This window comes from Lolium perenne, chromosome 6, assembly GCF_019359855.2.
Source record: "Lolium perenne isolate Kyuss_39 chromosome 6, Kyuss_2.0, whole genome shotgun sequence".
Taxonomy (NCBI): Eukaryota; Viridiplantae; Streptophyta; class Magnoliopsida; order Poales; family Poaceae; genus Lolium; species Lolium perenne.
In genome coordinates, this window is record NC_067249.2 from 250,746,463 (window position 1) to 250,761,238 (window position 14,776).

Consider the following 14,776-nt stretch of genomic DNA (forward strand, 5'->3'; position numbering starts at 1 on the left):
TACTCCAAAGATATTGTGCATCATGATATTCTTATTTTAAATATAAGGACAACTGTAAGCTAAAATGGATTCTTAGATGTTGTCCATTTTTCTCCTAAACCAAGCAACCCCTCACTCTACACAGATGTCCCGCAACAACCCTCATCTAGTTATGTAGAGTGCACAATGACATCACTTCATAGAATTTTTCTAGGTGTCTTATCATACTCACGCAGATGAGATACACAACAAGGTTGATGAAACGGTGTAGTCATCTATGTAGCATCCGACAAATACCTTTTCTATTCCTCTGATTCTTTTAGTAAAATCTGGTGTTCTGGTTTTAATGCCTGTAAGCCATCAAAATAAAGCATAAGTCCATTCACTCTCATAGCTCAACATAAAAGCGTACTTTAAAATCATACCAAGACTATAGACTGAATCACCTTAAATTTCTCACTTGAGTAGTTGGCACCAATGACTATTCTATTTCACTTGCCCTTCCACCGCAAATGATGCATGAACAAAAAACTTTTCAGAAAATGCCCCCAATCAACTGGCGCACGCATGAAAATTTTAGCTGTAAGAATCAACAAGACTAACAACAATATTTTGAATTGGCTTTGCTGCTATTGTTACTAAAGGATTGCATTGGATATCTCAGACACAAGTTCCCTCCCAATCGAGAACCCTAAACTGGCAGAGAGTCATGCAGGAAAATTTTGGAGGCAGCGAGCAGAGGTTCCACAGATCAAGCCTTGCATAAGCGCGCAGAGTCGGGACAGATGATCTCCTGAATCTTACGTGGCATCGAGATGCAGCGTGCATGCTGTTTCATATGCGTGGGATTGCAGAAAGGCGACATGGTCTATGGTAGGAACAGAGGAGAGTGGGTGGTGATACGTACCCTGTGCCTCCAGGCCGTCCTTCAGGGGAGAGGGCGACATTGAGGTCGGCCCAGGGCAGTCCGCGTCCTCCCCTCGAGAGGAAGGCGGCATGTTGGGGGAGTGGTTAGTGTGCAGGCGGCACGGACAGGGCGACCACGAGGAAGGACATGCACATCAAGGAAATATCCGAAAATATCTCATAATAATTTGTATTGATTGGTTTCCCTTTAGTACCATGATCAGCTAGAGGAAATTAGAGGAAGTCACAGGACGGTAGGAGCATATATGGAAGTATTTGACCTGCATCTGCAACACAGCGGCGGGGATCACGTTCCAATTCAATTCCGGTTTTGTTTTGTCGAGCGGGCCTAGGTGGGACGAGGTATGTATATGCCATATACAAATGAATCGGATGGTGTTAGTTGTTGAGATTACATTGGATGGATAGGATGCTCCGAATGACGACCATCAAACGCGTTGAGTGTCAAACGACCAACTCCAATTTAATAGTAAAGATAAGTTGTGTCGCTAGTCGAAAGGTTGGACACTCGTCCTAGCTTAGGGATGGTCGGGTCCGCAACTTACATCAGTCACCACAAAAATTGATTTCGTTGCTTTTTTTTGATAAAAAGTTGTAATTTTCTGAAAAGTAAGGTTATGTTTTTCGGAAATTCAATTCGGCTCCCGGGTGCGTATGCTCCCTCTACCAAAAAAACATATTTCGAAATGTCAAAAAATTTGGATAAAAAATTCTACATGTACATCTCCATAATGTATGTGCATTCGCTAAGTTTCACGAAAAACCAATATTTTTTGTGGTCTATGTAAAAAGGAGAAACTTTATCTTGTGAAAAGCATTATTTTTAGCACTGAATTTTATCTTTTTTACACACGTCACATGATAAGTCGATTTTTTATGAAACGATTTTCTGAGCGTGTAGCACGTGAATATGTACGTACAAATTTTTTGTTTCAATTTTTTTGAAATTTAAAATGTACATAAGATGTATTTCAAAATATAGGGAGCATACGCACCCATGTTCCAAAACACCACTCTTCTTTTTATGTTTTGTTTCTCTAGCACTTTTTTTTGAAAATGTAACGCTAGGCTTTTTTATGCAGTTGCCCTTTTCTCAGCTAACTAAGACATCAGAAAAATCCCAGTCAGCTATGCCAAACCCTACAAATAATAGGGTTTTCTTGAAACAAACTTTCAGCCTGTAATATTATTATAGCCATCACACCTATATAAGAGTTCAAAATAAAAAAAAAATGTTGAGGCAGCAACACAAACATGCACAAAAGAAAGAAAAAAGTCAATGGCAATGATGACCCGCAACAGCTGGTCCCTCCATCTTTGACCCTCCACGTTCCAAGCACCAAGAAGCATCCCATATCAAGCAACATCTTTAAGAAAGGAAACACCGCCGACATGGCTCTATTGCTCGGACCAGATTCATCTTAGGGTTTCTCTCAGCACGCAGAGTACAGTGGATATGGAATTCCCACGGCGCCCTCTAGGAAGGAATGGTGTCACTCGAAGACAGCACCTCGTCAGGATCAAACTAGCAGATTTCTCTCGACCCCGTCCATAGAAAATCCCTGGCGCAAGGGAGCACCACAACCCAACTTCGCCACCCACCAGCATGTGCCACTACAATCACAATCATCAGTCACTTCGTGACACTGGCTTGCGGCCTACAAGATAGAGGAACACGACATCGTCTGGACGAGAAATAGCAACCTCACAACCACGCGGGAGAGACCCACCTCCATCGCCGAGAGGCGGTCATCCACCGAACAGAGCAGCGGGAGCACAAGAAGCCCCGTCTAGCTCGGACGGGCCAATATGGACTCATAAAGCCTTGGTCGCCCTGCTACAATAGGTAGGATTCAATACTGTTGTAATAGACCTAGACTATTCGCTGCCACCACCTCCCGGTAGCCCTGCAGGGCAGCCTCCCGACCAGCCCGAGCCCATATGGTCTCGCTTGAGGTGCCCTTACCAGAGCAAAACGGCAGCCGACAAGCAACGCTTCCATGGAACCCCGCCACGAGACGTCGCCTCCTCCAGCACCACCCGGCCTCGCCGGACCAAGACCTCCTGAGGAGCACCGCCACCGAGGACAAAGAAGGCCTCGGACTACCCCTCCAGGAGGCAGGGAAAGATAGGTCGCCAGCGCCCAGGCTTGGCACGATGACCCCTGCCAGCGATGACGACGAGGGAAGGGGTGGAGGAGGCGTGGCGTCTGAAGACAAGGAGAACCCCATCACCCTCGGGGGAAAGGCGGGGAGCGAGAGGCGGTGTTTTTTCCGGCATTTAGAAATAATAGTATTTACGTGGCGAATCTAGATTTCCAAGTATAATAGTGGTTTTTATAACCTCTAAACCCAAAACTCTTATTTGAGTAAATAATAACACCTGTTAATAATCGCGCGGAATGCTTTCAATTACTGGCTAAAAACATGAGCAAACTGCCACAATTGAAAGTTATTTCCGCTTGTAAATTTTTTAGTGGAGCCAATTCCAGGTGTGTCTTGGAGTTGTCGCCATCGTGTGCTTATCGATCTTCCAGGTCAGCAACTTGGTCTTCTCGCCGTTCTTTAGATCTGGCGAGATTTGTTTCTCGATGTGTCGCTGACGTCTTTCCTTGTCCACGACGGCGCTGAGGGCCGGGGCGAGGTGGATGCTCTGGAGCAAGGATGCTGGTACGAGGATGGTGGATTTGTCGTTATTCCTCGACTTTGTCGATGGGATGCGGCGGATCTTGGCCCAAGATAGCACGGGGACGTCCTGGATCGCCGTGCCACAACGACATGTGACTCGCTGCTTGCAGCGGGCCTGTTCATCGACTCACAAAGCCTCATTGGCGATGAAGCTCTTTTAGATCTGGCAATGGTGGAGGCTCAGCGTCTCTTCCAACACGCGTCTAGGTGGCGTTGGAGTTTGGCGGCGGCCGCTGGCTTCGACGGGTGCAGGAAATCCTAGGGGTAGTTTTGTATATTTATGTTCTTTAGGTTTTTTTCTGCAAAATTTGCAGGATAATTGTTTTCTCCTGTCTCGTAGTTTCCACGTTTATTTACTCATGTAAATTGGTTTTCTATTAATGAAATACATGGCTGCTCTCTAAAAAAAGGTGTAAACAGTTGTTCATGGATTAACCGCGGCGCCTTCAATAACAAACGCAATAAGTGTGGCCACGATTACTTGAAAGGAAAATGCGGCGATTCTTGGAGAACGATAGCAAAATTCAGATACATGTGGAGATGTAGAGGAGGATGGCAGTGCTAGAAATACACGCGCTCATAACAGCAGAATTCGATTGAATGGATGGTGCAGACACACAGGTGCTGACTTCAGCTTGAAGCTGCTCCGACAACGTTGGGCTTAACCTTTCCAAGTTGTTTAGAGTACAGACTATAGTGCTCTCTGTTCACAACAGGAAGTTTCAATTTTATTTAAATATTTTATTTATATTTATATATGTACACATCGGAACACCTCCATGTACATGAATATTTTAGCAAAGCTGGGACATCTATTTTAGAACGGTGGGAGTACTATCTCTCTGTTATAAAGCTGAAACCTGTAGAGCTTATTTTCAGAGGCCGACACATCTTTTGCTGCCGTAGCTATCTAGGACCATCATCATCATCAATCGAAAATTTTGAGTACTTTGCACGCCCAAGATAATGTGCGTAACTGCACAAGATCAACCGACACTTTCCGGCGTTGCCCTGAGTCCTGAGAGATTACGTTCCGAAATAGTTGGAGGGGGTCGTCGAGGTCTCCTGTAAGGGCTTAAGGTTCGTGAGAAAACAGATCCTGAAATTCCCCACGCGCGACACGGCGACACTATTCCGCACATCACCAAAAGGGAGGAGATCAATCTCAGTCGCCATTGCCGAAAACTCGCGCCTCTGCGCTAACCAGTTCGAGCTCTCCTCCTGTACGGTTTGACCCCCGCCCCGTGTCAGCCAACGTCGCCACACTCCCTTTGCAGTTGGCAGGACCCGATCATGCCGGAGCCGGACGGGAGAGGCGCCACCCTCCTCGAGGACCTGCCCGAGGAGATCATCGACAACATACTCGTCCGTCTTCCGTCCAAGGACGTCGGCCGCTGCCGCGTTGTCAACGCGTCGTGGCGCAACGCCACCTCCACGCCCGAGTTCATGCTCCGGCACCACCGCCGCCAGCCATCGCTCCCCATAATCGATGGCCGGGGGATGGTCGTCGCAGTCAAGGTTTTGGATTTCGTTTTGCGTTTTTTACCGGCCCAGGACGAAATGGGCGAAATTCAGCTTTTCGGAAAAATCTCGGAAAATCTCGGACGAAAAGCACAAAACAAAATTTGAAATTTGGGACGAAAATTGACCGAAATTTGAACGAAAAGTGAACGAAATTTGCCCAGAATTTTGAAATGACCAAGACTAAATTGCTTAACAGAATCTCCAGCTAAAAAATCACATGCACGGACCACAGTAAATCATTAGTACTTATGAGATTAACCATCCAGAGATGACATAATAAATATCCAGAAATAGTCCAACAACAAAGTCCAGATTAATAGGCTACTTAACAGTTCAGATTAGTAGTCCAAACAAGCATCCAAAATAAGGACATCACAGTTCAGTCCAAAATCAACACAGCCGAGCAATTCAAAGTTCAAGCATTACAACCCCAAAAAGAGAATAGGGAATTCAATTATTAATTCCTATTCTTCCGCCCAAAATCTTCAGTCTTGCATCACACAAAAAGATAGTTTGCTCCCAGGCTTCCAAGGCTTCTACAAACATACATACAGCTCCTGGGAGTATTTTCAGCAACATTATTATGTGAATTCAAAGAAGGAAACAGGAATAGATAAAAATATGTATATCTATAGTTCCGACAAAGAAAATGACAGGAAGATCAAAAGCAAACAATGACAGGACGATCAAAATACCACTTTTATGATTCTATTAATATGTGAACTAGCTGAGTGTGACCTTGCAATCATAGCAGCAAAGCAATGGATAAAAACAGTAGAACTTGCGGCCATGTGTAGTTTCACTAGAAGGTAGTTTATTCATAGTTTTTGTATAACGTTTTAAGAGGATGATCATGCAACGCAAAAGGATGTTGTAACTGAGAAATGGCAATTTACAAATGAAATAGAAAATAAAAGTAAGGAATTTACCTATCTCAATAGTAGAGGCTGTTGACATCCTTGACCTTCTTAGCTTGCCTAACCCGTCTAGATCTCCGGTTCCCCAAGTTGTCACTTGTTCCCTCGATGACTTGGTTTGCTCCATCTTTTTCAGCTTGGCCTGACACCTCTCCATCAGCTTCACTTGCACTGTCATCTTCACCATCTTCATTGTCAGAGTCATCTTCAACATCAATATACTCATTCTCTTCTTCTTCATCATCCTCAGAATCATTGTAGGCATCCTCCTCTTCTTCCTCCATTGCCCTTGTTCTTTTCCTGCTATTGTCCTTCCTTCCAAGATGATTTTCTTTCCTACTTGAGTTGAGCGAACGTATTTTTTCAAACACGGCGCTAGCAGCCTCAGATCCATCCAAGACTGTATGCTCCCCATCCTCATTCAACTACTCCAGCATTGGATTTGATTCATCAAACATGGTTGTGTCCATCATCATTGCACATGGATCAACCTCTTTCTCCTTAGCATTCTCTCTCACTGGGTCTTGGTCTTCTTCAGCCCGTATCTTCAATGGAAACAAAACCCATCAATAACAGCAAGTACAAAACAGAGACATGCAGAAAATAACACGAGAGATAGGCAACCATATTTCATACCCTCAAGTTGTAACGCACAGATACACACTTGTGCAGCTTGCCATACAGAAGACGATTTCTTTGCTTCGTGTGGACCAAAGCAAAATTGCTCCAATTCCTCTCACATCCACTTGATGACACACACTGTGATACAATTCTCAATGCATACTTCTGCAGATTGGGAACTTCCCCTCCAAACTGGAACCACCACTCAGCTAACAAGTGAAAACAGTGGCATTAAGGAGTTGCTGATAGAGGCAATAGACAGATTATATTCTCGAGAATTAGAACTTACTTGGTGACATATTTCCTGCCGACAAGCGTGCAACCCTCTGGCCAAACCTCCCACGGCATTCCCTGTAAGTGCTGATTTCATGAATGGCCAAAACAGCACTATCTGGGTCTGCTATTTTCTCTATGGCATCAGTTAGTGCAGCAGCGAACTCTGGAATATTGCTCATGTTGATTTGATAATGTGTATAAGGATCAAGGACAGCAGCTATATAAGAAAAGGAAGACAGAGGTTAAAACCCATAGGAAAAAGGAAGATAATATCAGTTTTACTAGTTTATGGCTACCTGCAACCATTAGAGTGTCTTTTTGCATGGCATCAATCCTCTTGGACACCTTGCTCATGACTCTATGGAAGATTGCTGACCCAGCACCAAGATGAGAACCCATATCTTGTACAGCTGACATCATGCTCTTCTTGAATCCAGATAGAGTGCACTTCTTTTGAGTATCAGCATATCTAAGGGCTTTATAGAGTGGCTCCAACATGTGAAGAACCCACTCTAAGGCTGCCCACCACATATTGCTAGATAGTAGCTCCTCGGCGAACACATAATCAGGATCATCCTTCCAAATGCACTCCTTCCAATTATCAGACACCATCCATTTCCTAAACTGGTCTTTCTTTTCATGATAACTCTGAAGAAACATGAACACCGTTCCAAAACGGGTGGCATTTGGTTTTATAAGTTCACCACCAACATTTTTTTTCATGCTATCATGTAGGTTATTGTGATTATGGAAAAACCTACAGATCTGCTTGGCACTTTTAACTATCACATCAACCTCAGGAAATTTAGCTATATCTTTAAGCATGAGGTTAACAGTGTGGGCAGCACATGGCTGCCACACGATATGATCATATTCAGGTTGTTCTACCAGAGTTTTACATGCCTTCTTATAATTTGAATCATTATCTGTTACAATTTGAACAACGTTCTCATGGCCTATCTCTTCAACAACAACCTTTTTAATCTCTCTGTAGAGAAATTCTGCAAAATTGCAAGAAAAGGAAGCATAATTATAACACAAACAATTGCATCAGTACACCATGACATAATTTAAAACAAGATAAAGCATCAGTAAACAGAAGCATAATTCAAAACAAGAGAAACTAACCTGAATTCTGAGTTTGACCAGATGCATCAACTGATTTATGAAAAAACATCCGTGCATTGCAGTACACCATGAAGTTGATAATACTCATACCAGTAGGTCCAGTCCATGAATCACACATCACAGTAACTCCGTAGTTCTTCCAATCTTGCTTAAACAGCTTTAGCCACTCTGTAGCTTCATCATAGTTCTTGTCCAAGTATATCCCATCAATCTCCTTTGCAGTTGGGATAGGAGTTGGACCAAGCTGTTGAGTGATCTTCATTGCCGCTCGAAAGTATGGACAATCAGCTTTCAAACCAGCAATGTCATTGGCTTGAAAAAACTTCGCCCAAGCTTGCCCAAGTACATCTCTCGACTCAGGATCCATAGCAGTGGTAATCTTCGGTTGCATTGACACTTTGTTGCTCGATAACTCCTTGTCAAAGAAGGCTGTGATACTCCTTTTCCCAAGGGAAACACGAACACCACCACCACTGCCCTGCCTCCTCTCAACTGCGCGAGAGATGTTCTTGTCCTTAAGTGACTCCCGAAGTTTCATCTGAATATGTTCATCATCACTTTCAAGATTTATAACCCCTTCTCTGCGATATAACCCATCCATAATCTCTCTTTCAATTCTGAGTTTACGGGTTGCCTTCTCCCTCTTCTTCTGCCTTGTCGCATTTCGGGCACCCTTCATTGCATCACGAATATTTCTTGGAACATTCGGGCACTCTCTCACTTCACCTATTACATGCCCAAGATGCTCCTTGAAGCGGGTTGCACCACCTCCCCTGCTCCTTAGGTTGCAATATCGACAGTGAAATCCTCCTTCAAACTTACGGCCATGGTTCCAAACATAGTTGATGTCATTGTTTACCAGTCCTACATTACAAAATAGAAGAACAATGTAACAAATAAAAAAATAAACTAAGCATTTCTAACCAAACTAATAAAGTTTCTATTCAAAATGCATCATGTTATCATATCAAGTAAAAAACAGAAGTACACAAGAGCAAGCAATAGTAAAATAAAATTAGCAATGTTTCCATGTCAGATTTTCAACAAGCGAACTACAGCAACTAGCATTTAGGCGAAACATGTTAAATACAAATGAAGCTGAGGTAACATAGCATTTACCTGTCCAAGCTTCCGTTGTTGCTGAACCATTCCTCATTAGAAAAACTTCTTCATTGTTGCGGTTGCCACTGCCCCACCTAGCATCATCAATGTTCTCCCTATTTCGAGAGACACCTACAAATAAAATACTTGTGTTAAAATTACATACAGTACCATATGCATCACATAAAGTTCTATTTTAATTGCACACAATTGTACTAATTACAATACATTGAAATAAAGCATGTAGTACATACAACAGAAGCTAGCATGTAGTGATTAAAATTGCTTAGAGGTATAATACAGACAATTTGAGGAATGAAGTAAAATTACCTACAGCGGTATAATACAAAACATTTCATCAAGTAAAATTACCTACAGCAGTATAATAATAAAGAAAAATTCATCAAGTAAAATTACCTACAGCAGTATAATAGAAACAATTTATCAAGTAAATTTACCTATAGCTGTATAGTACATAAATGTACAATTGCTACAAAAGCTATCACACAAATAGGCATGCGTCACAGCCAAGCAGATGTATCAATCTAACTACAAAAGCTAGGCAAGAACAGCACGGTACAGATCACCTTGCCCAGCTCGTGCACTTGCAGCTCCAAAGCCCGTGCATGCTCCGGCACCACCGCCGCCAGCCGTCGCTCCCCATAATCGATGGCCGGGGGATGGTCGTCGCATCGCACTCGGTGCTGGCGCGCTCTGGCCCTTCCTCCCAGGCGCCAAGCACCGTGACGAGATTCGCCTCAGAGGCGCCTGTGACGGCCTCCTCGCCGTCTCTCGGGGATCCCGATCGTACCTCTGCAACCCGGTCATCCGCAAGCAAGCTCTCCTGCCACAGCCTGAAGACATGATCGGTACTGGGCAAGACATCGAAAGCAAAATAATCGGTTTCTACCAGCACCATCCAACCGGAGAACTCAGGGTGCTCTGGATCTCGAAACACTTGCATGCATACAATTTGTATATCCTCACGGTAGGATGTGACAGGCCGAGACACGTGGAACTGCGAACCGCGTCGTCGTCTACCATGGAAGATAAGCCACTCAACGTCTTGTTCCGTTCTGGCCATTTTCCAATAGTCGACCACGGCAACCTGCACTGGCATCCCGATGTGACGGGCATCCAAGGTCAGCTTATTGTGTTCGACACTGAAGCCGAGTCGTTCCGGTGGATGCGCTTCCCCACCCAGCTGTGCTACAATCTTAAGCTCTTCAGCATGAAGGGGAGCCTTGCTGTCTCGGGTAGCTCTTGTTGCACGTACACCGTTGTTGATGTTTGGGTGATGCAGGATTACCAGGCTGAAGTCTGGGCTTTCAAGTACCACATCGACCTATCAGTCGTGGAGTCGTCAAGACAACTTTGTTTAACTTCTTTCGAAAACGAAAAGGAAAGGAAACCACCACTAGATTCAATGGTGAAATGGATCAATGATATGGACGTGCTTAATGAGTGTGAGCTGCTGATCATGTGTAGTCGAAAACAAGTTCTGCGCTGCGGCGTCGATGGCAAGTTCTTAGGAATGGTGAACATTGGGGAGAGTAATGGTATGGAGCTTACTCAGCTTCGCATAGAAGAGAGCATTGTTCCGCTGCTGTACCATGCCATGCAAGGAGAAGAGGAGCCATTCTCCTCAGAGCATGTCTGAATGTTGGATGGTTGCAGAGCATGTCTGAATGTTAAGGACTGCTGGTTTGCTTTGTCCTAGAACTCAGAGCATGTCTTTTGTTCACAGCTCTTCGTACTTAGTAAAACTAGTTATTTTGGATGGTTGCAGTAGCACCTAAGCCGTCATCATTTGAAGCTTATTAGTACGGTGTCTTGAACGTCTTGTTAATTCTATCGATCTATGGTAGTATTACAACTTTACTTCCGTTCCGTCTTGCTACCTAAATTTTCTTTAGTTTTGGCATGGTTATAGTGCAGCAATGGCATTGTTGAGATGAGACATTCAGTCTTGTTCACACTCTTTGAGGAAAGGCATTTTTAGTCGTTGAAATTGCTACTCTGCATCTCTTCTTCCATAGGATGATAATTTGATCTCCATGTTGTTCAGCGTACAATCAGGCCGTAACTAGTAAGCTGAACCCGCTCACTCTTTGTGTGAACATGTTTTGTCAGGCGCACTTGCATAGACTGATATAGTTACTTGGGTGCTAATATGCTCGAAGAAAGAAACTCTGGTCGCCTGTTGGGAGTAGCCAAGGCCTTTATTTCCTACCGTTTTTCGTGCCTGGAATTTTATTCTTTCCTTTTGGGTAGAAACGAGTTCAAGATGTGCTCAATCTCCTAATTGTTTTCCCCACTTCCCATCGGGAGGAGATCGATCTCGCTCCTGAAGATGCGTTGATCCCTCTTGGAGATGCGGCGTGGTGGCGATTCTTCTGTGCATGCAATGGTGTGTGCTGCGGGTCTGCTGAGCTGATTCCGCTTCTCACCCGCCAATGAGTAGTTTGGGCAGACACTCAGTTTTTAGATGATGTGCGTTGGTGTGAGATTAGGGTGCTGGTCCTGTTCTTAGTCACTCCCTTCATCGTTCTTCTAGATTTAGCGAGTTTTCGCTAGGAAGGTGGCTTTGAGTGATCTTTGTATTCCCGTTTCGTGAATAACTTGATAACTTTGTGTGGATGTGCAGAGGCTGGAGCGATGCTCCCATTTAAGAAAAAAAAAAACTAGCACAAACTTGAATTACCACAGATTAGTACCACTAAGTATCTTTGCTGCTCGCGCATATCTAAATACTGCTTTAATTTTTCTTCTAAAGAGATTTTTCATTATGTTATGGATTATATCCGGCGAACCCTGTGTACTGATGTGATCTAATCAATAAAGAGCTGTTTTGTGTAAAAAAAAAAATCTTGCTGCTCAACGATTCAACCATCTATGTCTCTAGCTGCTCAAGTGAGCAAAACAACCATCTTGTTTGTACCACCAGCTATGTATATTGCGTACGTGTGCTACTAGTGCATACAGCGTTAGCCCTTAAGAATCAACACAACTCGATCAAGCCTACGTACGTGACACCGCCCAACGAAGTACTACGGGATACTACTCGCTGAACCGAAAAATCCTCAACCTATTGGAACACACGGACCGCGAGACCTAATTGTTTCCCCACGTACTCCCCATCGAGAATAGCCAATAGGAGATCGATCTCGCTCGCCGTCGCCGGCCTTTGCACCTTGCGCCGTGGCTTCCAGTTCCAGCTCTCCTCGTCGCCGTGCCCCCTATACAGCTTGACCCCCGCCCCCGGTCATCCAGCGTCGCCGGCTCACTCCCTTTTCAGTTGATCGGACCCGACCATGCCGGACAGGAGAGGCGCCACCCTGCTGGAGGACCTACCCGAGGAGATCATCGACAACATCCTCGTCCGGCTGACGTCCAAGGACGTCGGACGCTGCCGCGCCGTCAGCACGTCGTGGCGTAGCGCCACCTCCACCCCCGAATTCATGCTCCAACACCACCGCCGCCAGCCGTCGCTCCCTCTCATCTATGGCCGGGAGATGCTCGTCGCCTTCGGTGCTGGCGCGCTCTGGCCATTCCTTCCAGACACCAAACACAGTGACGAGATTCGCATCAGAGGCGCCTGCGACGGCCTCCTCGCCATCTCCTGGAGATCCCGATCCTACGTCTGCAACCCGGTCATCCGCGCGCGCGTTCTCCTGCCACAGCCTCAGCCTTGCCAAGACGTGGCAATGGGTTTCGCAGGGAAGCACATCCACAACGTCATAATCGGCTTCTACCGGCACCATCCCACCGGAGAACACCGGGTGCTATGGGTCGTCTCACGACACTATGACGAATACAGCCTATATATCCTCACGGTAGGATGCGACACTCCGAGGCACGTCGAGATCAGACTGCCAACAATGCCAGAGCCCGGTACCATGGAACATAAGCTACTTGCCGTGTTGTGTGGTTCGAACCATTGTCCATGTCTGGGTGATGCAGGATTACGAGGCTGAACTCTGGGCTTTCAAGTACATGGTCGACTTATCAGTGGTGGAGGCATCAAGACAACTTCATCTAACTTGTTTCCAAAAGGAAAAGGAAAAGGAAAAGGAAAGGAATACTTGGGCTTTTTGAGGCCATAACCAGAAGGCCCATTGCCAACGGCGTAGCTGCACTGTTTGGGCAAAGCCTGGTAGCTGTTTGGGCGGAGTACATAGCAAAACAAAACACCAAACAATTAATGCCGCGCATGCACACGAACGCGTGCCTAGGGGTGGAATCGAGCCGAGCCGAGCCGGCTCGAGGCTCGGCTCGGAGAAAATCGAGCCAAACCAGGCTCGGCTTGTAGCATAAACGTTTTCAGAAAAGAGGCTCGAGGCTCGGCTCGAGGCTCGGCTCGAGCGGCTCGTCGAGCCAGACACCTCATCCCGTCCATTAGCTGAATTACCTCCCCGCGTGGACAAATCTCATCCTCATCCCCTCGCCCCTCACTCGGCCGCTCTCACACATCGCTCAGGGGCTCAGGGCCGGCGCCGCCGGACACCCGCTGCTACCACCGCCTCCAACGTCGGCCGCCACCGTCCTCATCTCCTTCTCCATGGCTTTCCCACCCCTGTTCCTCCCGATTTGAACCCCTAGGTCCCACGAAGCGTAGGTAATCTAAGGTTAGTCGGAGGCCCTCCACCCGCCGCCTGCCGGTCGCCGACCCTTCTCTCGTCGGCCTTCCGTCACGGGTGCAGCTCGCTCCTCCACCTGTGTTCCGCAGCCTCATCGTCTCCTCCAACCAGACTACAACGAATTCCCACCACCGGCTATTCTTTTCTAATTCCCCACGAGCGCAACTGGCTGCTACTCTGCTCGTTCACGGTTCACCACCAGCTGAAGATGCAAACCTGGAAAGGAAATCGCTGAATCGTCCAGGAAAGCCGCAAGAGCAGGCAATAGAGCTGTGCATACACCAATGTCATGACTTCCAAGACAGTTTCGCTGCTCGGTATCCTTTCAACTAGACCGACATGGTTGCAACAGGAAGCAGCAGATTCTCTACCACAAACGGTAATTGATGTAGCAGCACTACTACATGTATTGTCTTGATGTTCCATGTTCTTTAGCATGATTGAATTGATAAGATTACTCTACGTGCAGCTAGCAAATGACTCCAACGAGAAAGAAAATTCTTATATGTCAGTGATGTATGACAGTGTCTGTTGGTTAACTTGTGATATACTGGGGACAACAAATGCCGTCATTTCTTCTTCCCCTTTCTCTCTCGTCACTACAGTAGTTTTGAGGGTCGACTCTCCGCTCCCGGGCCAAACCGATGCTCTCCCCGGCGGTGCTGCCGTCCGGCGGAAGCTAAGGCGAGGCGCCGGCGTCCAAATTGTAGATTTTAGATGTAGTTTGTCCTCTATGGCGTATGGGAGTAGGTCATCGGAGCTCGTCGGCTGGCTCCGATGCGTTCTGGGCGTCGTCGTCCTAGCTGCCGCGCTCTGGCAAGTGCGGCCGGTGGGGGCTTGGATCCCAGAGATCTCCGTCAATAAAGTCGGCTTCTGGAGTTATTCGGCTCGGGCGGCCCCGCACGCCACCGATCCGTCGACCTCGGCCATCTCCACCATGCTTCCATGGAGGAAGTTGGAAGAGGAGGCCGCGTGT

The 14,776-nt window shown here is 46.2% G+C and overlaps 2 protein-coding genes across 2 annotated transcripts; both read left to right on the forward strand.

The window, feature by feature from the left end:
- Positions 1–4,886: 4,886 nt before the first annotated feature.
- Positions 4,887–10,820, forward strand: LOC139832692 (F-box protein At5g18160-like). Its single transcript, XM_071822510.1, has 3 exons — positions 4,887–5,096; positions 7,449–7,470; positions 9,847–10,820. Exons 1-3 carry the CDS (start codon positions 4,887–4,889, stop codon positions 10,818–10,820), a joined length of 1,206 nt encoding a protein of 401 aa, XP_071678611.1.
- A 1,654-nt stretch (positions 10,821–12,474) lies between these two features.
- On the forward strand, positions 12,475–13,137 carry LOC139832693 (F-box protein At5g18160-like). Its single transcript, XM_071822511.1, has one exon. It carries the CDS (start codon positions 12,475–12,477, stop codon positions 13,135–13,137), a length of 663 nt encoding a protein of 220 aa, XP_071678612.1.
- Positions 13,138–14,776: the final 1,639 nt, after the last annotated feature.